General features: G+C 44.8%; 1 protein-coding gene across 2 annotated transcripts in view; it reads left to right on the top strand.

The window, feature by feature from the left end:
• CCDC42 (coiled-coil domain containing 42) overlaps positions 1-22070 on the top strand; it is a 61774-nt gene extending 39704 nt beyond the window's left edge. Inside the window, exons 4-8 of one of the 2 annotated variants that reach the window (XM_069649861.1) lie at positions 4970-5074; positions 8987-9187; positions 9836-10057; positions 11042-11200; positions 21823-22070. In XM_069649861.1, the coding sequence (XP_069505962.1) occupies positions 4970-5074; positions 8987-9187; positions 9836-10057; positions 11042-11200; positions 21823-21930 (795 nt within the window). In that variant the 3' untranslated portion in view covers positions 21931-22070. The remainder of the gene's footprint in view (positions 1-4969; positions 5075-8986; positions 9188-9835; positions 10058-11041; positions 11201-21822) is intronic. The other variant, XM_069649862.1, reaches the window with a different exon arrangement.
• The last annotated feature ends 1246 nt before the right edge of the window (positions 22071-23316 follow it).

Below are 23316 nucleotides of genomic sequence, written 5' to 3'. Positions count from 1 at the left end.
AAGCGCCTCGATGTCTAAGGAAACCAAAATTTGAGTAGAGGTTTTCTTTCAGTCAGCGCATATATTCTGCCACAAGGAATTGGTGCCCCATGTTCCAATTCAATCTTACAATCATAAGGCTGATGCAGTGGTAATTCACTTGCCTCATGTTCGCTAATGTCATCCTTATACTCCTAATAACACTCAGGCAATATCCCTACCACCGCACCAACCACATGTTCCTCTGCCAAACCATCCGCCAAAAACTCTCCCAATCTCTCTCCCTTTCCAGTTTCACTCCCTTCCCATACTCCCACACAATGTTCCTGGCAAAACTCTGATTTAAATTCCACTGTTCTCTGGGCCCATTCAATCAAACGGTTATGCAACTTCAACCAGTTATTAACTCGTCACTCGCTACCGGCCTCTCTTGAACTGTATAGAAGGCGTCCTTTAACTCTTCTCGCAAGCACCTATAAAAAAGACCTTTTCTGCTCTGGCCAAGCACTTTCCAAAACCAGTGCTCAGAACTATGTAACATAGACCAATAAATCCTTGTTTCCTTGTTTCAAATACAATAACTCATCCGCACTCTGAGTTAAGGTTCTCCTATTAAACATCTTACTGAATTCTACCTTAAATGCTTCCCAACTCTCTAACTCCCTTGCCCTAGCACCAACTAAAGGAACAGACCATGCTGCTGCCTCACCAACCAGATAAGAGATCAAAAATGCCACCTTAGCCTTCTCACTAGAGAAAGACTCTGACCTACACATAAAATGTAATTCGCATTGCATTAAAAAAGATCTAAACTTCTGTTGGTCTCCTGAAAATCGCTCAGGTGGAGCCAAAGGAGTTGTAACAACCGAAATTGCTGGCACACCCCCTCTTAACCTCTCCTCATCTCTGGTTCCCTCCATCCTTCCAAGTTCCACTACAGAGGATAGTACTGGCAGTTCCCTATCTGAGTTCCAACCTGAAACACCCGGTCTTTCCTCCTCCATGCCTCGTTGCGCACCAAAAGACTTAATTCATTTAACCTGACACTTAACTCAGTAGTCTCTTTCCTTGACTCCTTCATATCCTCTCATCTCCGCTAGCATCTTTACTAAAGAACCCACTGACACCTCTGCTTTGGCCTCCATCTCTGGTCGGCAGGTATTTAACGTGGGCCTTTCATTCTGTCATGTCCCAATGCCGAAATCCTGCAGGAGCAGACGATAGCCCACCCAATCCTCCAAACCAGTCCTCCCAGCAGTCAGGTGAACAAATGCTCGATTGACCAGATCGGGAAAAGGGGGAAGTGGAGAAAATAACACACGGTCAGGTTCTCTCTTAGGCTTTGGAACACTGGAAAACCTGCAAATAACACATCTTTGGTTAACATTCAGAAATAACACCTGCAATGAATTTATATTTGCCCTCTTCTAGATTTACCCACCAATTACCTGACTACCTCAGCTTTAAGCCTTGAGGCATTCTGGGTGCTTAAGAATTCTTGTCTTATCTTCCTGCCACTATGATCAGCTCCAACCTGCTGTGCTGTAAAGTTTATCAAGACTTGGTGCTTCTTCTCACCTCAGGAAGATAATTCACTTGTAACCAATGTTTTTAAGTACTGTTATTTACACTTCTATTGGTGAAAACTCTCTCTGCTCTCTAATCAGAGTCCAATGCAGTCTCAAGTTTCCATAAACGTATAATCCTCTGTTACCCAGGGTACTGGCTTTTAATATTAGCAAGCTGGCTGATTAACTTAAAAACTGAGCTATTGATCTATGGATCTCCTCAATCCAGGACTGAACATGTCTTTAGATATTCAAGTTTCATCATAGAGGATTGTAACAAATATCAGGCAGATTAAACCATTCGTCTCAGAGAAAAACTGTGCAACCGTAGCTCGTGCTACTATACTACCTAGGATTGATTGCTGTAATGCTCTTCTAGGGGGTGCCAGCAACGGCTGCATCCACAAGCTGCAAGTAGTACACAATGACACAATCCGCACTGCAAAGGGTTTTTTGGGCAAAGTTCACATCTCAGAAACCAGGAAAGAACTACACTGGTTCCATGTGGCTGCCAGAGTGCATTTTTAGATATCACCCTAGCACACAAATGCGTATATGGTAAGTATACCTCAGGGACAGATTGGTTAGGTATGAGCCCAAAAGAGTGCTAAGGTCTAGCAAACACAAACCTCCTTTCCTGTCCCAGAATAAGACAGGCCAATGGAAATGGTAGATCCTTGCCAGTGCTGGAAACTTCTGCCTGGTATACCCTGCCATTGAACCTACACCAGGAAAGCAATTTGCCACCTTTTCGGAAGCTTCTGAAAACTTTCCAGTTCGAATAGTTTCTTCCTTCGAGGATCTTATTGTTCCCGTCCTGTCTTTGATGTTTATGTCCTGGGTGTCTGTGCTCGCCCTGATGCCTGTGGGCTATGGCACGTAATAAAATAAAGAAATAAATGAAGACCTCCATTGGCATGCCATGCTGCTCTTTGTTCAAACAGCGACCCTTGTTAGGGTCACTAGTTTTACTTTCTCTGATGAGAAGCTGCTGGGACACTGGTACTTTGTCTAGTCGACCTCGGTGGGCCCTCTAGAATACCACTTGAGGCGTTTGTCTCGTCATCTGGAGGCTGGGCTCAACCATCCAGTGGACAACCGCCACCTCTCCGACTGTTGCGCTGGGACACTACCCTGCAGGCGCTGCAACAGCAAGATGCTGATGCGCCGTCTTCAACTTCTCATCCTCTTTGGCGTTCCGGCGTCTGCGTGAAGTCTGTCCTCTTCTGCGGGGTCTTCTGCTGTTTACCTCCCCATCTTGAACTGAACTGCGACCTCTACAGCTGCTCCTCCAAGAATCCTTCTCAGCAACCTTGTACTCTGTGTTCCTCTGGGGTGATACCTTTATTAAGAGCTCTTCATTCGGATCCCTTTAATGAGCCTTCCACTGCTGACCTAACCCATCTCAACAGGAACCACAACCTCTCTGGCCGATGACGCCAAAGCTCTTTTCTGCAGTCCCAAAATTGGCATGCTGATGAGTGACTTCAAGGTCAGGATTTCTTCCAAGGTTCCCCTTCATCGACCGTATGTTCTTCTTTGGGCGACTCTATCTCATGGGCCCCGTGGGCCTCCTTAGGAGTTTGCTGGTATTCTGGTGGTAAATCCCTTGGTCAGGCGTTATTACCACTGGAGGTATTACCTCCTGATTACAGGTAGCGGTTTGCCAGTGTTAATCCCCAGTTTAAAGGATTCCATGGCACTCCATTGGGGATGTTTGCCAGTATTACCACCAGCGGTGTTAACTGATGGTAATACCAGCGATGTTTGGAGGGGACTCCTCTACTTTACCTTCAAAAATTGCCAGTTTTACCATCAGATAATACAACTGGAGGTAATACCGGCAAACTTGTAGTATGGCTGTGCTGGAAAAATGGAGGTAAACAGTGTTACCTCCGCTTTTTTGCTACATCACCAAATTAGTAATGAGTCTCATTTGCACAACTTTAGCGTAAAGAATTGATTTTTACTTATATATTTTGTGAAAATTCGCTTATGTGCTTACACTGCCTTTAACCAACCTTTACCTTCTGATGTGTTGCCTTTCCCGCAAAAAGCCACACCATCACCTGGAGAGTCAATGATAACTTGGAGGACACAGCCTGTAAACCAATTATGTTTATACATCTAGGCCCTAGACAACAGGCTTAAGTAAAATCTCCCTAACAATTATTTCTGTACTCACAACACAGGGCTGAGAGAATTTATCCTAACAGTATGCATGAAACACACATGTCTGCATACACCTGGTAAGGCGGGAGCGGGATAGAGAATTTATCCTAACAGTATGCACGAAACACACATGTCTGCATACACCTGGTAAGGCGGGATGATTTGCTAAGGTTTAACAACGTTATTTGATTGCAGGTTAAGTCATATGTAAGTATGCTTTTCATTGAGTGACTGTTCTATACCTTTGTCCATACATTTCTTGTTATAGTGACCGAAAGCAAGCATGTTTCTCTGAGTATACATTGGGCCTCATTACGAGTTTGGCGGTAGCCATGTCGGTAAAACCGGCACGGCTGCCGCCAAACTCGTAAAATTACCGGCACCCGGCAATGGGGACGTACAGGGGAATTCCGACACCGACTAACCCCATCCGTTCCCATTGCCGGTATTCATTACTCCCCATTCCCATTGAGCCCTTGGGGCTCAATGGGAATGAGGAGGTCAGATGCACCGGCACCATTCATGAATTGTGCCGGTGCATCCGACGAGTCGTGCTCGCGGGTGCCGCTCTGCCTGCCCTGTCAGACCTGGCGGGCAGAAAGGCACCCGCGAGCACAACTCGTAGTTTGCCGGTCGGGTATTAACAGCACCGGTAGCTTACCGGCATCATTACTACCGGACCCATAAACTTATAATGAGGCCCATTGTGTATCTGGAGCCCTACTTATAGAACATTATATTCTGCAGGTCTGGGAAAGAGTCAGAAATTGAAAAAATAACATGAAATATTCCCCTTCTCTCCTCAGTGTATTGGGTGTTCAGGGAAAGGACAGAGCATATCAGGACGTATACCTTTAGTACAGGGATTGGCAACTTTTGGCTCTCCAGATGTTTTGGACTACAACTTCGATCAATCCCACCCAGCATCGTCAATCATGAGGGATGAGAGGAGTGTGATAGTCCCAAGCACCTAGCGAGCCTCTTCTTTCAGGGCTATTGGGAATCGTTGGCAAGACTAGAGAGGCCCATGAAATGGCACATTGCTTTGTCTTTGGATGTTTGTGTGTGTAAGTGAGAGATCATAGCGGAGGAAAGGACCCTAACATATTCACTTTCTGCCCTTCTGAGCTTGGAGGGACCTCTGAGAGAGTAGAGATGAGATCACGTGAAGACTGTTTCTTTGCCAGTGGTTTTTAGGGGGAGTGTCAGCCGGTGACCAAAACCCTGAATTGTTTCTTCTCTCCCTTCAGGAGTTCAACACAAAAATCGACGGGTTCAACTACCGCTGGGATGAGTTGCAGAAGAAGGAAATTCTCATGAAGGAATACCTCCTCAACTTTGACGAATTTATAAAGGTAACAACATTCAATGGAAAATGATCTGTCATCCATTTTGTATTTCCTCATTCAGGGGTGGACTGGGAACCAAAAGAGGCCCTGGAAATATTGTTCATAGTGGCCCTATATTGCACATTATTTTGCAAACCTAACCCTTCTCCTATGAAAAAATTCGGAAATAAAATAGGTTACCACACAAAAGAGGCCAGGGTGCAGAGGCCACCCAGGAAATCTCCAGAGTTCCCTATAGGGCGGCACAGCCTCATTCCCCTGCGGCTAAATGTGAGCATGTCTGTCACATGGGTCACCGTGGATTGGTTTAGCTCATTGTAATGAGAGGATGCCAAGTACGGGGTCTCAATCCAGGTCATTGTTGATAAAACAGCTTTGTCGAAGCGAGACAACAGCAGACAGAACCATGAATGCAAAGAAATGCCATATTGTTCTATTTTTATAAGCCCATGCATTAAAGTTTTTAACACGATATACATTTTTAAAGTGATAAACCTGAAACACAAATCGGAAGCCGACTCGAACAGACGAGACATTCTAGGGGTGTATCCTTGAGATGCTCTGCTATTCCAAGTTCTTCATTCTTACTATGCCTGATGAAGTAACCCCAAGATTACGAAAGCTTGCAAATAAATGGCTTTGTTAGCCGAACTAAGACATCACCCTGTTGGGTTTTTGGATCAACACTTTTTATAATACACTTGGCTAATACACTACAAGCAAACCAAACTGGGCTATATATATGTTTGAATATACATATAGAGGTCGCCGCCCTATAGTTAAGGTGAAACCTGTGTAGATAGACTTTCCCCCAAATTCTACTGCTAATATCTTTGACTCACTGGATGGATTTGGGTGAAGTTTTTCCAAACAAAATCTTGTCCCGGGGCCCCAACCAAACTGGAACTTTTTGGGAAAACTTATAAAAAGGTGCAAAAGTTATTTTTTTAAAAATGCTGTTTTTGGCCTATTTCCATTCATTTTCTGACAGAGAAAAAGTGAATTGATTGAACACCACTCTCACCCTAGCGTGAAAAAAACCACTGGAAACTTCGGCACAAAGCGCAGCAAATGCACATTTTGCTGGTTTGGGGTAAATAGTAGGAGGTGATGACCTGCTCCTAAAAAACCTTGTTAATATCTCCCAGGGTGCTTTTCAGCAGAGAGGTGAAAAGGCTTTTCAGAAATCCAAATCAGCCATTTTTTGTTTGTTTGATGCAAGCAATTCCTGCAGCAATATTGAGGGAGGCTGAAAAGGAAAAGTCCTCAAAATGCTATATGGAGGAGGGAAATGGGTGTATTCACATCTGTCTGGAAGTGGGGAGGAGGAAAGAGCACAACATGTGAAGTGGGGGAGTTGTGGGTGGGCTGGGAAGCCTGTTTGTGGAAGAGGATTTTCGGTTTATCAGAGGAATCCCAGGGGAATCTCACAAGATTACTGCGGTAATGTCACAAGACATGCTCGGAAAAGAAACTGCATCACACCAACCAAAAAGAGAAAGGGGGCAATGAAAGAGGATGAGGGAGGGAAAACACAACGGAGAGAAGTGGAGGGACAAAGGAAATGGAAGTGGGGATACATGGTGAGCGCCAGTGAAGAAAGGAAAGACCTTTTCATTTTCAAGCATTTTCTCATTACTGCGGGAATTGGCAAATGTTATGTCACTGCAGGCATCGTCATACTCGGGGATCATTACTGGGAAAAGATCGTGAGAATAGGAAGATGGGAGAAAAAGTCACTTGCACAGTCATTTAAACCTACACAGATCACATTTACTAGGCAGGGGTAATGGCTCTTTGGGAAGAATTGGTGCAACATGTACAATGGACTACAGTGGGCACGGCCATAGCCAGTGGACCCTGAGACCATAGGCCATGGCTTGTGGCCCACTGGGAATGGCCGAATGGGCAGTGGATCCAGAGGTCGCTACAGGGTTATCGGCCCTGGCGGGTAAGCCAGGACCAGTGGCCTGCCCTCATTTTAAAATCATCTTTGCAACATGGACAGTGGCCACGGCCGAGGACCATGGCTAGTGGGCCCTGAAGAAACAATAGCATAACAAAAGCCTTGAAATCAAATAAAAAAACTTTAGTGAAGAGAGTTAAGGCAACCTGATAGGCCCAGGGCCTTACCTATTTTTAAGTCATTGATGCAACATGGACAGTGGGCACAGCTGATGGCCATTGCGATGGGATCGCCTAAAACAATATAGGTCAACAAAACCCTTGGAATTCATTGAAAAAAAACTTTAGTTATAATGTGAGCTGATTTATCACAACAAAACCCTTGAAATTCAGCCAGTGTGAGTAGTGATGACCATCTTACCTGGCACCCCACTCGTTGCAAAGCCCGTGAGTACATACATGATATTCCGGAAAAAGATTCCCAATGACGTACAAAACTACATCATGGGGGACACTGTGTTAAGATGGTCATCACTTCCCATACCCGCTCAATATCAAGGGTTTTGTTGCAATAAATCAGGTCATCTGAACTCTCTGTTAACCAGCGTTTTTTTCAGTGAATATAAATAAGGTTGCTATGAGATTTCATTAAAATAGGGTTGGTCGTCAAAGTGGGATTTGTTTTTCAGACTGAACACTTACCATGGCAATGGGTGCTTATCAGCAAACCACTTGGGCAATAGTTGACATTATGAACACATCAGGATATCTAAAACCCACCAAGTGGGCCTCTAGGTAAGTCCTGGCATTGCTATGCGTTTGAGCGGCAAAATGGCCTCACTTGCGGTTTACTTCCCATCTACGCCCAACTCCTAAATCTCCCCTTTCCCTCTGTTTTTGAACTCGTTCTCCTCAGGAGTCCAGCTGTTTGCAAAATACCCACAATCATGGGGATTATGTTGTCAAGTTGGAGTCATGCTCAATACCCCATCCATATGCCGCGTAGTAGCGGCATTCCAAATATGCAGAAAAATACATGAAAGTGTGGAATCTTCTGTCAAATCTTGGGGGAGAGTGGAGGTACGACCTGCAGGTGTGGCGGCTGATGAGAAAGTCAACATTTGCAGCAAAGGCAGTAAACATGCCCTGTTTTTCTCAAAGTAATGCTAACAAGTTAAGTAAGCCACATGAAGCTGCATTCCACTGTATTTAGGTCCAGCATCCCTGAATGTTAAGAGACCGGTGTATGCAAACTATCAAGCCAAGGTGTCAACAAACTTTGACGCTCCAGATGTTTTGGACTACATATTCCATCAGCCGTAGCCATCCTAGTGAATGGTGAGGGATCGTGGAAGTCGCAGTCCAGAACAATAGGAGAGCCAACGCTTGCAGTCCCCTGATCTGGTCTATATTGAGGTTGTAAGCTTGCCGGGTCCACCTTGCTCTCGCTGTTGGGGCAGGGTGCCGCCACAGCCTGAAAGCCAACCTAAAAAGGCGAGTCTCACGTTGCCTCCTTTGAAGGAAGTGATACTCGGTTGTCAGCTCATCTGAAAAGAGAATTCTCAGATGACAAGTCTGAACTGCAAACATTTCTTTCTTCTCGTTCTCTTTATGAGTTTATTGTTTCCTTGGAAAATGTAGGGCTTAAGTGGGAAAATATGTATTAGATTTGGCTAGAGATATGCACGGCCCTCTGGATAGCCCTGTTTACTTTGTAGGAAAGCTTGCATTGTATCCAGGAGCCAAAAGTGAAGTTTCAGGAGAGGTTGAAAGAGTGGTCTAGGTTTCACCTTTCAGTTGACACTCTAAGGATTGTTTTGAATGACCTTACGTTTCCTCACCACTTTTCCTTACCTGCATATGTGAACAGAATTGATTTAGCTCAGTTTGGACAGCATCATGGTCCTACCCATTTACCTTACTTCAAGCAGTGAAAGGACCTTGCATGAAAGGTGTACCTTTTTTCTTGGCGTTCGTTCAGCTCACATCTCCATGTATGCTTAATTTCTTCAGGAGAATGACCAGAAGCGTGGGCGAGCCTTGAAGAAGGCCAGCAAGGAACGAGAGGTGAAACGCCAGAAGGAGAAGGACCTGCAAAACCTGCTAACAGACACTGAGCGCCTGCGGGTGGAGCGCGCAAATCTCAGCCGCAAGCTGAAGAAATATTCCATCTTCAATGAGTACCTGGAGAAGGTGGTGGAGGTCTCGGATGAGGTGAGGGTCAGAAAAAAAAATGTGCTGAAAGCATTAAATGAGGCATAGGTGAGGGCAAGATGGTGAAGGCCTCTGATGATGTCCAGTTTGAGGGAACAATGGTGGTGAAATCCAGTGAAATAAGGGTCAGAGAAGTTGGTGATGGACAGACTGTCGCAAGGATGCCTTCCATGTCGGATAAAGGAACATGTTGTTATCCATCTCCCCCTTCCACGCGAGTAACATTTACAGCAATTAGGGGTACTATGATACCCTCGTGCTGGTGGCACCTTCGGTGGGCACCTAATTTTACCTTGCCCTAAAATCAGCCCTGATGAAGGTAGGGTCAAAACAATGCCTGGCAATAGCCCACCATAAACTGCATTGTCACAAAGGATAACATGTCATGGATGGATGGTGCTCTAGCAAACAGCAGATGCATGTGCTTGTGAGTGGGACACCTGGCTGAGTGAGCTGCAGATGCACGTGCTTGTGAGTGGGACACCTGGCTGAGTGAGCTGCAGATGCACGTGCTTGTGAGTGGGACACCTGGCTGAGTGAGCTGCAGATGTACGTGCGACACCTGGCTGAGTGAGCTGCAGATGCACGTGCTTGTGAGTGGGACACCTGGCTGAGTGAGCTGGTAAGTGACCTCGGTCTGTCTTTTAGTTCCAAGAGGTTCGGGATGTGATCAGCCGCTACTTCACTCTGGTGGCCACCTACCATGACCTGCTGCAGATTGAGCAGGAGGCGCAGGAGGTGATTGAACGTGCGCGGGCGCGCCTGACCCACTTTGTAGAGGAGAAGAGCGACACCATCCTGCAGTACAACAACGAACTGTCTGTGCTACAGACACGGCTTGACCATGCACAGAGCGAGGCCATTGTCTGGGTAAGTAGATTCCTCACAACCAGGAGTGTTGCTAGGTCTAGAAAAGATCCGGGGCTACGCTAATGTCGAGACAAGGGGCTAGCTAGCCAGGGCTCAAGTCGAGGGTACACGCGGGGGGACCAAGTCCACCCACTTCATTCAGAGGGTGGACTGAGCCCCCCCCCCAAGTTAAAATGAGAAACATCGAATGACCTTTTTAAATTTATGAATTAAAGCCGCCCTTAGGGATCAAACCGCAGTCGTCATGTTTCTAGAAGGGACACTTCACCACTGCACTATATAACTGATGAAAAATAACAAACAACTAAAGGTGAAATGTCCCATTTTGGTACTGCAAGTCCCAGGGAAAACATTTGTATTGGCTCTTGGAGTTTAAAACATGCACACCTTTTAATGTTTTCTAACACCCTATTAGAATTAAATATCCTCTCTTGGTTTTGTGTGTGTTGATGTTATGAAAGGCAAATGCCGTTCGTCCTGTGCAATTTGGGTGGTTATGAAAACCCAATTTAATGAAATGTGCATATTTCACCTTGATACGCTAATTTCTGCTGACATCACATCTCATTGTGTTTGTTGATGAGTCCCCCCCATTTTAATTTTTAGGACTTGACCCCGGTAGCTAGCCTTTTGGTTGTAGCCTGTGACCTATCTGGGGTTACAACCAAAAGACCAGGGGGATATAGCCCCCTCAGACCCCCTAGCAACGCCTCTGTTCACAACAGATGATTTACTAATTTATTTATAAAGAGTACATTTATACAGCTGTACCACATCACCTAAACTCTGCACTGAGACACGCTTTGCCAATCTCTTCCAACATGTTGCCTCTCCTACACTTCGAGTAGTGGATCTCACAAAGTGCTCTTTCAGTGCACTTAAAACCTTCTCAGCAGCACCGCCCTTTTTTAGTATCACCCCCACTCTTGGTCGCCATTGGCCCTCCACTTACTATTTATGCTCTTGTTCACTCTGTTTCCTTAGGAGTCACGTTGGGCACACATCCAGAACACAGCGGCCAAGAAGACCCTGCTGCTCGGGACCATCAAGATGGCAACGCTGAACCTCTTTCAGAGCATAAGCAAAGAAGTGAAGGAACGGGTTGACGTAAACGTGGAGGACACTGCCCGGCAGCTCGAAGTAGTAAGTGATCCACCTATGTCTCTGATGCTCATCTAGCTGCCTTCCCTCCTGCAACCGATACCAATAGACAATGGACTCAGCATCAACGTTTCCTCTGCGATAGCCCAGTGTTGGTATCTTTCGTCGAATCACATTATGATCATAGTCACGGTCAGGCAATGATCCAGGCTGGACCTTAATAACATGCCATTGTTCTTTTTTTTGTTTATTTATTTATTTATTTTTATTTGCAATATCTAGTTTCTTACAAACTTTTATTACAATTTTGTTCACAACTTTCTTTGTCAGTCACTTCATTTTACAAGGTGAATTGTCAAATTCAAGGTTCAGGTGGCCGTTTAGTTCACCGTTTTCTCCAGAAAGTTTATGACTGCACAAGTCAGGTGAATTGAATTCCCACTTAGGATTCGCAACCACAATTCATCCATACTGTCAGTAAGTGGAGCAAACTTGAATAAGTGAAGAGTCCTTAGGTCTTTGAGCAAATGACATTCAGTCAATAAATGTTTTAACGATTCCAAATGATTCGCACAGAACCTACATAGAGGGTCTTTTACATTGTCGATGTGCCGGACAAAACACAATTGCTTAGTCTTGTAGATGTTTGTTCTTAAACACAGAAAACCATCTCTATGATATTGAGATGGAAATTTGCTCAAGTATTTCCGCAATTGATCCAGTTTATTTAAAATCAAACTCAGATCCAGGGCGGTCTTTAATTCGTTGTATTTTTCCAAATTTTCACTCCAAAGCTGTTGTCTCAATTTTATCTTTGCGTTTTGAGGACGTTCTAGTAGCATCTCCATGGTGACATTTGCGGCTTGCATGTTTGCTTTTACTTTTTCAGACCACACTTCTTGTAGGGTATTCATGTTTGTATTTCTTTGCAAGCTAAACAGTTTGAAAGCCGGTTCGGGCTTCTCCAGCGACATCTTTCGTAGCAATGCCATTGATTTCCAGATAACTGCTCCATACATAGGCTCCAGCCCTAATTCATGCCGGATTACTATCACTGATAGATATTTAGGCAGTCTTAGCGCGCGTCGCCAAAACAGACCTTCGAATTTTGACCAGATCTTATAGTCAATGTTCCAGCCTGACTCTGCTCCAAACGTTATGGCTGGAATCACCTTTTGTAGGTAGAAAGTTCGTACTGGAATCAAGGAAAATTCTCCGTATTATGAGTGGATTCTGGCTCCTTGTAGAGCTAATGTTTTAATTTTTTTTTCAAGTTCAGACACCCAACTCCATTCTCTTATCGACGTGCTAAAGGGTATGCCCAAATAGCGGATCATGTTCTCGATCGGGACGTTGTTTATTGTCCACTTGAAGCACTTGTTTCTATGACCCTCGCTGGAGCCGAACTTCAGTATCTTTGTTTTTTCCACATTTATCTTCATATCATTTTCCATCATGTATATGTTCAGCATATTTAGTAGCCTGTGTAAGCCTATTTGCATTTTGTCAACCAAAGCAAGATCGTCGGAGTAGATCAAGCAAGTTACGGGGTTGCCGTTGACGTTGGGAGGGAAGCAATGGGTTTTTGTTAACGTTCCTGACACATCTGCGATGTTTAATTTGAAGAGGACCGCTGCCAGTGGGCAGCCTTGCTTCACTCCCTTATTTGTTGTAATGGGTTCAGAGAGGTCACCATTCTCGTTTGGCCTTATTCTTATAGAGGTTGAATCGTGCAGAGCTTTTATGGGATTTAGTATGTTATCTGGGCAGTTCCAATTTTTCAGCTTTCCCCAAAGTTTTTCTCGGTTTATTCCATCAAAAGCTTGTTGCAGATCTATGAATGCAAGAAACAATTTTTCTTTTCTTCGCAGAGATTCTAGCTTTAAGAGGTTTAGTATGGACAGATTGTTTTCGGTTCCAACTCCCTTAGTGAAGCCTTTTTGTCTTGCATCGTTTAACCCAAATCGAAGGGCCCAAGCTGAAATTTTTTTCTGTAAAAAGGAAGCAAATACTTTTCCAATGGTATCCAATAGAGCGATTGGACGATAATTGGCAGGGACGGCCCTGTTGCCCTTCTTGTAGATTGGGACAATTATTGCCTCCCGCCAGGATGATGGAATTTTCCTAGATGTGGTTATTGTGATGAACAGTTCGGCTATGAACTTGGCCCACTCGTTAGGATGTTGTTTTAGCATTGTGTTCGTGATGCCGTCCGGGCCTGATGCTCGAGAATTTTTTAGCTTTGTTATGGCGCAGATTATATTGTCCACCGTCTCCATTGCGTCCCAATACGAGTCTGCACGGTTGTTTTCTTTCTCCGTCGAACAACCATCGGATGAGAAAACGTTCTGAAAGTGGCCCACCCAAGTCGCCTCGGGTACTCCATTTGCCATTATTGCAGCTTGATTTGGATGCTCTTTGTTTAAGATTTTCCAAATGTCTCTGGTGTTATGGGTTCTTATCAAGGAAAGCATCTCCTCACCGCGTTCTTGGTCACGTTGGTGCGCAAATGCTATTACCCAGTTTCGGTACCTTTGTTTACGTTGTTTGATTTGAGCTGCACTGTTAGTACCAAGTCTGGCTCGCAGGTCTTTTAAGTCTTTCCTCAATTTCTTCTTTTCACTATTCAGGGATATACTCCATGTATGTTTGTGATTAAAAACTGGAGAAAGATTTCTTGAGGAAAGTGTACTCAAGTTTAGGAGAATGGCTGGATAGTTGATAAAGTCTGAGGTTTCTTTATTTCTTGATTGAAAAACAGAAGTAAGATGCTGGATCTGTTTTTTATTCAGCCTAAGTCTATTGTGGCCGGAATTCACTTCTAACTGAGTGCAAGACGTACCACTCAAATGCCTGCACCGAGGTTGCCAGGACATTTTCAGAGGGTAATGATCGATGTTCTTCGTCGGTGTTATCTGCAAGTTGGTAATTATATGCATCGCATTGTTCGAGACCCAAATATAATCCAATGTTTTCTTTGATCCCATATTCAGCCACGTGATTTGTGGTGGAGAATCGCCAGGCATGTTGCCGTTGACCATGGTGCAATCTCTGGCTTCCATTGCCTCGGTCCATCTTGCTCTTCTAGAGGAGTCCCTGAGGTCTTTGTGGCAGCGAGGATTATTATTCTGTTGGTTTCCATTAAACCAGGATGTATTTAGGTCGCCACACACAATTATCCAAAGGTTTTGAAGACTCCTCTGGTTTTTGTCGATTATTGTTGTTATTGATTGAATAAATGCCCCTGCCGAGATCTTAGCAGGGTTCCAGTATACGTTGAATAACAAAAGCTGTTGAGATAGGTGATGCTCTTTTCCGGCTCCACTATTTTTTCTTTCAAGTAGCGTTGACTGAACATGTCCATTTGGATTTAATGAGCCCACCACTTCCCAACTTGTGCCTATTTTTATCAGCGTCAATAGCCCTGAAAATGGGCGACCTCTTATGTTCTTGCTTGCAGGATTTATCAGTATTTGGTAACCGTCTTTTACGGGTGGTTGACGCAACCAAGTTTCCTGCAGGCATATTATGAAATTATCTGATAGGTCCACTGGGAAGTTGTTGTATAGGTGGCTAAAACCTCTGGTGTTCCATGAAATCAGGGTGTTAACAGTATCCAATCCATCGTTGTCTAGTTAATATTTTTTCCCAGAATATTGTGAGGTCCTTTTGTTCCTGACAGAAGTCGAATTCGAATTCAAATGCATGCAAATCTGATCACGAAGGTGACTCAGTGAGCTCTTCTGTTCACACCTGTCTGTTAGTTTGTCTCCATTCTGTACTGTCGGTTCGAGATATTCGAAAATCTCGAAACCAAGGCATAAGATGTCATCCTTTCCGCGCATCAGTGACCTTCTGACTGCTTGGGAGCTGACATGTAACAATACGCAGTCAACCCGTTCTTCAGAGAAATATTCGACAATTTGAATGTCGTCAGAGGAGATTGTTCTTAATAGAGGCACTGAGTGCAGGAGGCGCATTACGTTGCTACGATTCAGATGGACATCGATGTCATCTGCCAACACATTTGTCAATTTGATTTTTTTTGATGCCAGTGCCAGTGTTCATTTTTATAGTCAATAGATGGCACTTTAAGAATGCAGAGATATTGTAGAGTCTAGAAAAGGAACTAGGCATGGGTCCCATTTGAAATACCAATGCCTCTAATCTGTGAATGGACTACTGCTTCTGGGGAGAATTTAGCTCAGTGATTCTGTGTAAAAATCTATTCACTACTGTATTTTTCTTCTCCAAATTCTCAAATGCCAGGGGCCTGAGGTTATTTAACGAGGGCCTCGGAACGTGAACACCCATTCCAGTTCTTGGAACAGGTGCTTAATTCTGTTAGCACCCCAGGTTTCCAATCGGGTGCTAAGAAAATTCAGTCAATGTATAGGACGCTGCGCGTGTCCCGTTCATTGGATGAAGATACTGTCTCACTGTCTCATAGTGACATACAGAGCCCCTCTTCCATTTCCATGGCACCCACGCAGTGGCAGCAGCAGTGCGACAGCGGCGGTAGAGGGTTCGCCTCTGACGCCAAAGAAAAGAGGTAAGTGGGATGGAGGGTTCACAGGTACTGCAGGGAGAGTGTGCCCTACTTAAAACAGACATTTTGGGAAGCACAGTGTTCAAGTGCAGTAATGCATATTCATCACATTGGGCATTCATGTGTCTCCTCCTAGAAGCTCTGGCACAGCCCCAGGCCAAAAATAAAAATCTGATTTCTTACCTCGATGTATCCTTTTTTTATATTAATGTTTGACCATGTTCCGTTCTTTCTGGCCCTAAAATGAACAAAGCTATTCCCAGACAACTTTACAAGACATTATCAGCACCTGCTGGTGACTGTACAGAGGTGGAGAGGCAGTTTGGGCCAAACCGTTGTGATAGATTAAAAAAAAATGGCCTGTCCCTCCTCCATGTGAATTTAGATTTTTGGAAAACATAGAAGTCACTGTACCATTATTTCTTTTCTATGCGCCAACTGTTATAATTTGAGAAGTTCAACAACTAAAACATTATATATGGTTGATTATAAAAGAAAAATCTGAATGGCCACAGGCCACATTTCTGCTCCCTTTCTAGAATTTGCAGATGCGAAACCTCCCGAATGCCTCATATCAGTTACATCTAAACTGAAATGTGTTTTAAGCGAAGGGACCAAAATTAAAACCAATCCAGAAGAACCCCCTTCTTTTGCCCATCCTTTCCATTGGCCGTCTGCTTTTGTGCTGAACCCCCTAACAGAGCTATGGCTGCATGTTAGCTCCCTGCCATGATGCATGCCATGTGTTTAGAGATAGTAAATAGTGCTACAGTCATGTTGTGGATGCTACCTAGTTATCCAGGGTGGTATGGTGTTTAGGGCTACTGCAACCTACATTCACTCACCTGTAGTGTTGCTGCACCGGTCTGATGCTGTATTGATAGGCTTCAAGCTCAAGAGGGCAATGGTATTCCACCTTTTCTGTGCCTAATTTAGATTTTCCACGCTAAGGAATGCAATGATTCTATTAAAGACATGGGGCCTCATTACGAGTTTGGAGGCAGCCATGCCCTTAAAAAGGGCATGGCTGCCTCCAAACTTGGGTCCGTGTCTGGGTTCCCTGAATGGGGAAATACTAGGCCATTCCGACCTTGGAGGGCCCGGTATTTCCCCATTCAAGGAACCCCGACCCGGTACATCCCGATTCCCATTTGAGCCCCCATAGAGCTCAATGGGAATGGGGAGGATGCCAACAGCGGGCCCTTTAATGACGGGCCCGTTGTTAGCATCCTGGTCTGCTCGCGGGACCCGCTAAGGACGCCTGGTAAGACCCGGCGTCCTTAGCGGGTCCCGCGAGCAGACCTCGGAATGAGACAGTAGGGTGTTAATGGCACCGGCAGCTCTACCGGTGCCGTTAACCCCCTACCGCCAGGGTCGTAATGAGGCCCATGGAGGCAAAGTATTTTCAGCCCATGAAGGAGTAGTCTTAATGATCAGAATATCACATGACCAGTAGCCAATCATCATCCCTTAACATATAGAACTTGTTGAAAACAAGACCACTGTCCTCTTTCTTTGATACTCAGAGGACCGATAAATACTTTCTCTGACACCCTTTCTACCTATATGGGGATATTGATGTAGTATAACAATGTTAAGTGCAGGGATTCACTCTACCGTTCTAGCGTTAATTCAGTATGGTTGAGTGTGGCGCTAGAAAGTCTGGATTGTTTGAGAGCGGTTATCAATTTCTGTTCAATGGCTCTCCGCTATGAGGGGGAAGTTGATCCCTGTAGGCACAGAGACACATGAATGCCTCACAGCGAGTCCTCTATTGCGAGCGACCACCCGAGAGCAAGATGCTTCAGCTACCAAAGACAGATTAGTTTACAGCAATCCTGCCTCCTCCTCCTTCTCTACCTCCAGCTTGACCAGCTTGGACCAGCAGTAGGCGGGCACCAGGACAACAACCAATCCCGAACTCAAAGGATGCGGTGCAGGCAAGCTGTACCAACAACTGGGCGCGCAAGCCCCTCATTCGGCTTTCTCAGCTAGGATACAATTATGAGCAATTTTGGTCATTAGTTGAAAGACTTTGCCAAGTATATTTGAAGGATTCAAATAAAGCAACATAGGGACCCAAGCACAAGCCCTGCAGCTCTGTTGGGTTTGATGCGCTCCAGAGCACAAGGTAGATAAACCACTAACACCAGGATGCCAGTCATGGCGAATGTTGTGCCTTACAACTACGCGAAACATAACATAACATTTGATTTTACATTGTTATGAAAAGAAGATCTAAAACATGATGGTGAAATGGCATCCTGTGAGCATGGTGGGCGGGAAATGCATGTAAAGAGGTGAAGACACATTTAAGGGGAGGGAGTGTATCGCCAAAAAAAATGGGGCTGGTGGGGGGAGCAGCAAAATGACCTTACGCCCAAGGTGGGGAAAATCCTTGTACCGGCCCTGCACACAGATCCATAAGTTCAGACCAGAAATACACCCTTAAAGGTTCACACTTCCTTCCGCCCGGTCATCCGGTGCGTCCGTCACCATGTTGAGACGTGTGTGCTGGGGAGGTAGTTAGCTCATATCAACAGTCACAGTTTAGGTACATTATATCATAAAACTATTCAGTGATACAAAAATAATTCATTTTATTCATAGTATAAACAGGTATTAAAAGACGAAAAACATCAGAAATGATATGTTCTCGCCACAAGTATTCAATATAAAATGTGTCTAAAAAACAGACAATTAACTCATGATATCTGAATCCTTGATCTACTAAGGGAATAGTTGTATTGTAGACTGTAATTCAATATATAACTAAATCAGAGGCCATTGCCATCTTGAGATAGTTAGGGCCCTTTTAGTGGGTTTATCTAAAACCACCCAAGTTATTATACTTGGGTCAAAAGACTCGACATGTTTCAGTTCTCGCTGGTAGTTAAGGGACTTTTCTTCAGGAGAAATGTCACTTTTTGATGGGAATTAATATTGGCACAGTTGTCAATACAGTTGCTGTTGATGAATAAATGTCATTCTTGTTAACGATGCATAACAATTGTATCTGTGAGTATTAGCTGTGTCTGTTGATATAAGAACAACGACAAAAACGAAAAAATAGTAAGCTATGGTTGCTTTAGTACTAATATATTTTCCATTATATAAAAACTAGAACTAGGAAATTCAAATTCCTGGTCCAGTTGGTCGAAAAGGTATGAGGGATAGGTCCAGAGTTAAGCAGGAGTTGTCCTCAATGCCATTAGCTGAACTATTTTAGGTCTAGCTTGGCCTGTAAAATAAATTTACAAATGCTTATACCTTGCTTGCTATATAAGACATAATGCTTTCCAATCAAACTCTGAATTATATGAGTGTGTGTATACGTTAATGAACGTGCCTCGTTTCGAATGAAGATTTAGAATCTTTGAATTTCTTCGTTATTTGGTCTCTTCCACTTTAAACGTGATCTCTATCAAGTAGACTCTTCGTCTTGAGTGGATCTAGGTATTCACTAGTCTTACTGGAATGGAAAATGAGTCTTTTTAGGGCTCCATGGTCTTTACTTATTTAATCTTTAATTGTCTATTATGGCGGAATTAGATTTGATAAGCATTCGAAAGCAATTTACCTTAGCTTCAAAAAGACGAAGACTAACTGCTCTGCAAGCCGTTTTTTTTCACAGGGATAAAGAGGGATAACGGAACCACCTCGGAGTTCCTTCTGAGATGTGGATATTAAGAGCAGACGAATCCTCGCACCCCCAGAATGGTTTCAAATGAATATTGGGCGTTTATGGGGGCTGTAAAACCCTCCCCCGTTGGAACATAAAATGACACAGCACTTTAGGGCCTGTGGACCGTCACCATCATTAGTAAAGTAAATAAGTGATTCAAAGACAGGTTTTGGACGCTATGAGAAGATGGAACATCAAACCCCCTGTGCCAAAGTACACATTTCTTCCTCAGCCCTCCTTCCAGTAAAGAACGTTTATTTACCAAAATGGCAGCGATTGAGGAAGTGAGATCCCATGCAGTGTTGACGGATGATTCCTGCCCTCTATTACATCACTGGAACTGAGGTCAGGGAGTATACAAAACAACTTACATAGGATTTAGCTTCCCACAAGAAGATATACTTAATATTTCATACATAATAGACTATTTTAATTAACAATCATATTTGAGATAACATGCTGACTTGATATGACACTGGCGGGATCATGAAAGACAGGTGTACCACAAATCAAATATAAGCCAATGGCAAATACAGTCAGATATGGCCAGTTAAGGACCTCGTATGCCAGTTGCAGCCTCACACAGCAGCTATAGTCATGCAATGTTACCTACAGTCCATAATATACCAAGTATAGCCTCCCACATGCAGATGATACTGGAATCGTAAGCCCATATTAGCCCTGCATGCCAAGTAAACTCATACTATGTAAGATATAGCCTATATTATATATTTACTACCATCATAGGACAAATGTAGACTCCATTTCCTCATCAATGCCGTCTGATGCCAGGTGTAGGTCTTGCTCCAAAGTCCTGACCCCACGACAGCTTTCAGTGTTGCCCAATACTGTATTGTTGTATATTTGTACAGTACTGCTCTTCCGTTTGCAGCCCTTTCTCAGTCACCTGTTTTTTGTTGTTCTTGTCCCTGCTCCCTGTGCCACTTTCCCCACATCCTTATACGCGTGATCGCCCCTTATTCTCACCTTTCTGCTATTGTGTAGGCACTCTTGCTGGGGATGCTTCCAGTTACACCATTTAGGCATGTGGCGTTCTAAAAATAGACACCCCTCATCTTCCAACAAACACACCATATGCCAACTGCAGCCGCAAGGGCTTCAAACATAATATGGAATGCCAAATAGTGCCACGCATACCTGGTACATTCACCATATCTAATGCAGGTGCATGCCTCAAGCACACAGCATATTCACCATATGATTGAGGAAGTCCCAGACGTGCAGGCGCTGCCGTCATATGCCAAGTGCAGCATGCAATGCCCCAGTAACCATATATTCAATGGCAGCTTGTGCACGACATAGTTACCATATGTGAGCTACAGGTGCAACACATAGTAACATGCGCCAGTTGCCGATTTTGCATTGCCTAATATAGTTGCTGCCCCCGGGCTTCCTGTGCCCAACTCCTTCTCCTGTCTCCTCCGCGAAGCTCTGTCTTCATGCCCTCCGCACTCCAGTAATCCATGCCATCCTCACCTCCTAAAGCACCAGCACCATGTATTGCTTTACCTGGAGCCTGCACAGCACCTTCCTCCAGCATCATCCCGCACACACCATCAAGGATGTGCTGACACGTGGCACAAGGGAAGAGCAGTTGATCACCAACTATCTCCCCCTCGAGCCCCTCAGCAGCCTCTAGGAAGATGCTGAACCCTCTATGGGTCAGGCAATGGGTGGGAACTGACAAAGGACAACTCTAACCAGAGACAGATCTATTTTAGTTTCACAGCGCTGTCCCTGGGATCCCTGATCCAGGGTTTGCAACAACCTCCAAATGACCTCTTTGCCAGTCTATCAAGTCATCGCCCACAGCTCACCGATACCAGAATCCCACCAGCGGCTGTACACCTAGGCGAACCCACGGGTACCCCCCCCCCCTTGAGTGGCTTACTTTGGATACTGTGAGACACATAATTCAGCTAATGTTGGGGGATTAAGCCTCACCTGCGAGGAAGACGCCCAGGAACTTCTGATGTGGGGAACATCTAGAGCCGGAACACGTTTAAGAGTCACCCTAAACTTTCTCCTCAGGAACCTAAATATTATTCCCAACTGTCAAATCCTGCTATTCGCTCCTTCACTTATTGGTCCTGTCACGGTCACTTTATTGTCTCCTAGCAGACTAACCCCTTTATTGTAAGACATCTTGCGACAGTACAGGAAGGTTGCCCAGTGCAACCCGCCTGTCCCCCTTGAAGTCAGAACAAATTAACCCCGTGTCAGACAGTCCACAGCTGCCCTAGATGTAAAACATGAGAGGTCACATTAAGAACAAGCTACGGCTGGCCACACACTGACCAGGGGGTTGCAGAAGCAATTGGTAACCATATATTTTTCACTAGGTGAGCCGTATGTCAGTGAGTAGTAGTACACGCTTTTTGACCTTATTGTGCTCTTTCTACCTTCCAGATCAAAGAGTACCTTGTCGACTTGTCAGAGATCTGGAACGAGATGTGGAAGGAGCAGGTGAGCGAAGGAACGAGCTACTACATGAGCGGCAGAAGAGAGCATCTCTAGGCCAGGCCTGGGTAGGTGGGACCATCTGGGGAAGTGGACGAGACCAACTGCAGACTGCCAAGTTATCGTACACAGAGGATGGAGGAAAATCAAACTTCCCAAAATATTCTAATAAATTCATAGTATTTTCCTAATATATCAAACTTGTGCCCTTCAGTTTTTGTGTGTTACTATACTCAAAGCATAGCAGTCTTTATTTAGGGTGATGCGAAGCCAGATGCCAGTCTTGGCAAGAGTGGGCTAGAACATCAGCAAGGCTTGGCCCGGTCTCCCCCAGCGTGGCCAGCACAAAGAACAGCCACCTCTAAAATGTCTTCCTCTTAAAATGTCTCAACACCCTACCCCGCCCCCTGTTCGGCTATCCGGCTGCAATGCAACACACGTGCCAGCTCACTTACTTACCTAGAACAACTGAAGCATCAAACTTCTCCTTTTTTACTGTTGTTTAGGGGGGGGGGGGACATTCTTTTCCCTTCTTCTGTAGCTTAGAATATTGGGAGGACCGAGGACCGTAACTTTTTTGGCCCATTTTTCTCTTGCCAATAGATGGCCTTCTGCAAGAGCTTAAACCTTCGGATGAACACATACCATCACAGTTTTTGACCAGAACATACAGAAGGTGTCCGTAAGGAGACTGAATGTGAACCCTTCCAGAAGGCCTACTGGGGCGCTTTGAATATTGCCGATTGGTGGACGCATCAGGCTGCCAATGTCTCCATGGGCAGTAGATCAGCTCTAACAAATTAGACTTGCGCCAAGAGTTAATGAAGGCTGCTGAGGCAGTTTGTGGGTGGCGCAATCTTGCTCTCCAGCCAGCAGACCAAGTGATGTTCTAGCACCCCACTCAATCTCATAGGTCGCTAACCAGTTACAGCGGTGCACAGACTACTTACTGCTTGCATTTTGGAGTAAAAAAATGCCATTGGGAGGTTTGTGGACAGCAGAATAATCTTGATTGATTGGTTGACAGCATTTTGTCTTTGAGAAAGGCGATGGAGGAGTAGAAGTGGGTGAGAAGATAGAGTCTTAAGGTGCACACCTCATTACAAGTGTGCTGGTATCCCACCGGTAATTCTGGCAGGATACCGGCAAATGCCGGTACCAACGGTAAATCCCCATTCCATGGAGTCTGATCGGACGTCATGGGGGGATGGGGAGCGGCAGTATTACCGGCAGGGGTCAGAAGGGCTGGAGGGAAATCCTCCATTCCTACCAGCAAAGGTGTAGTTTGCCAAAACAGTAAAAGTGCTGGTAAACGTTATTACTGCCACTTTTACCGTGTACCGGTCAACTGAACAAGCCTCAACCAAATTGTTGAACCATGACTCGCAAACATACAAGCGGCTCTTCATGAAGGAAGCTTTGCAAAGTTCGGAGCTTATCTCT

This window comes from Ambystoma mexicanum, chromosome 3p, assembly GCF_040938575.1.
Source record: "Ambystoma mexicanum isolate Mex_15411 chromosome 3p, UKY_AmexF1_1, whole genome shotgun sequence".
Classification (NCBI taxonomy): domain Eukaryota; kingdom Metazoa; phylum Chordata; class Amphibia; order Caudata; family Ambystomatidae; genus Ambystoma; species Ambystoma mexicanum.
Note: the sequence above shows the minus strand (reverse complement) of the source record. Positions and strands in the feature narration are given on the sequence as shown.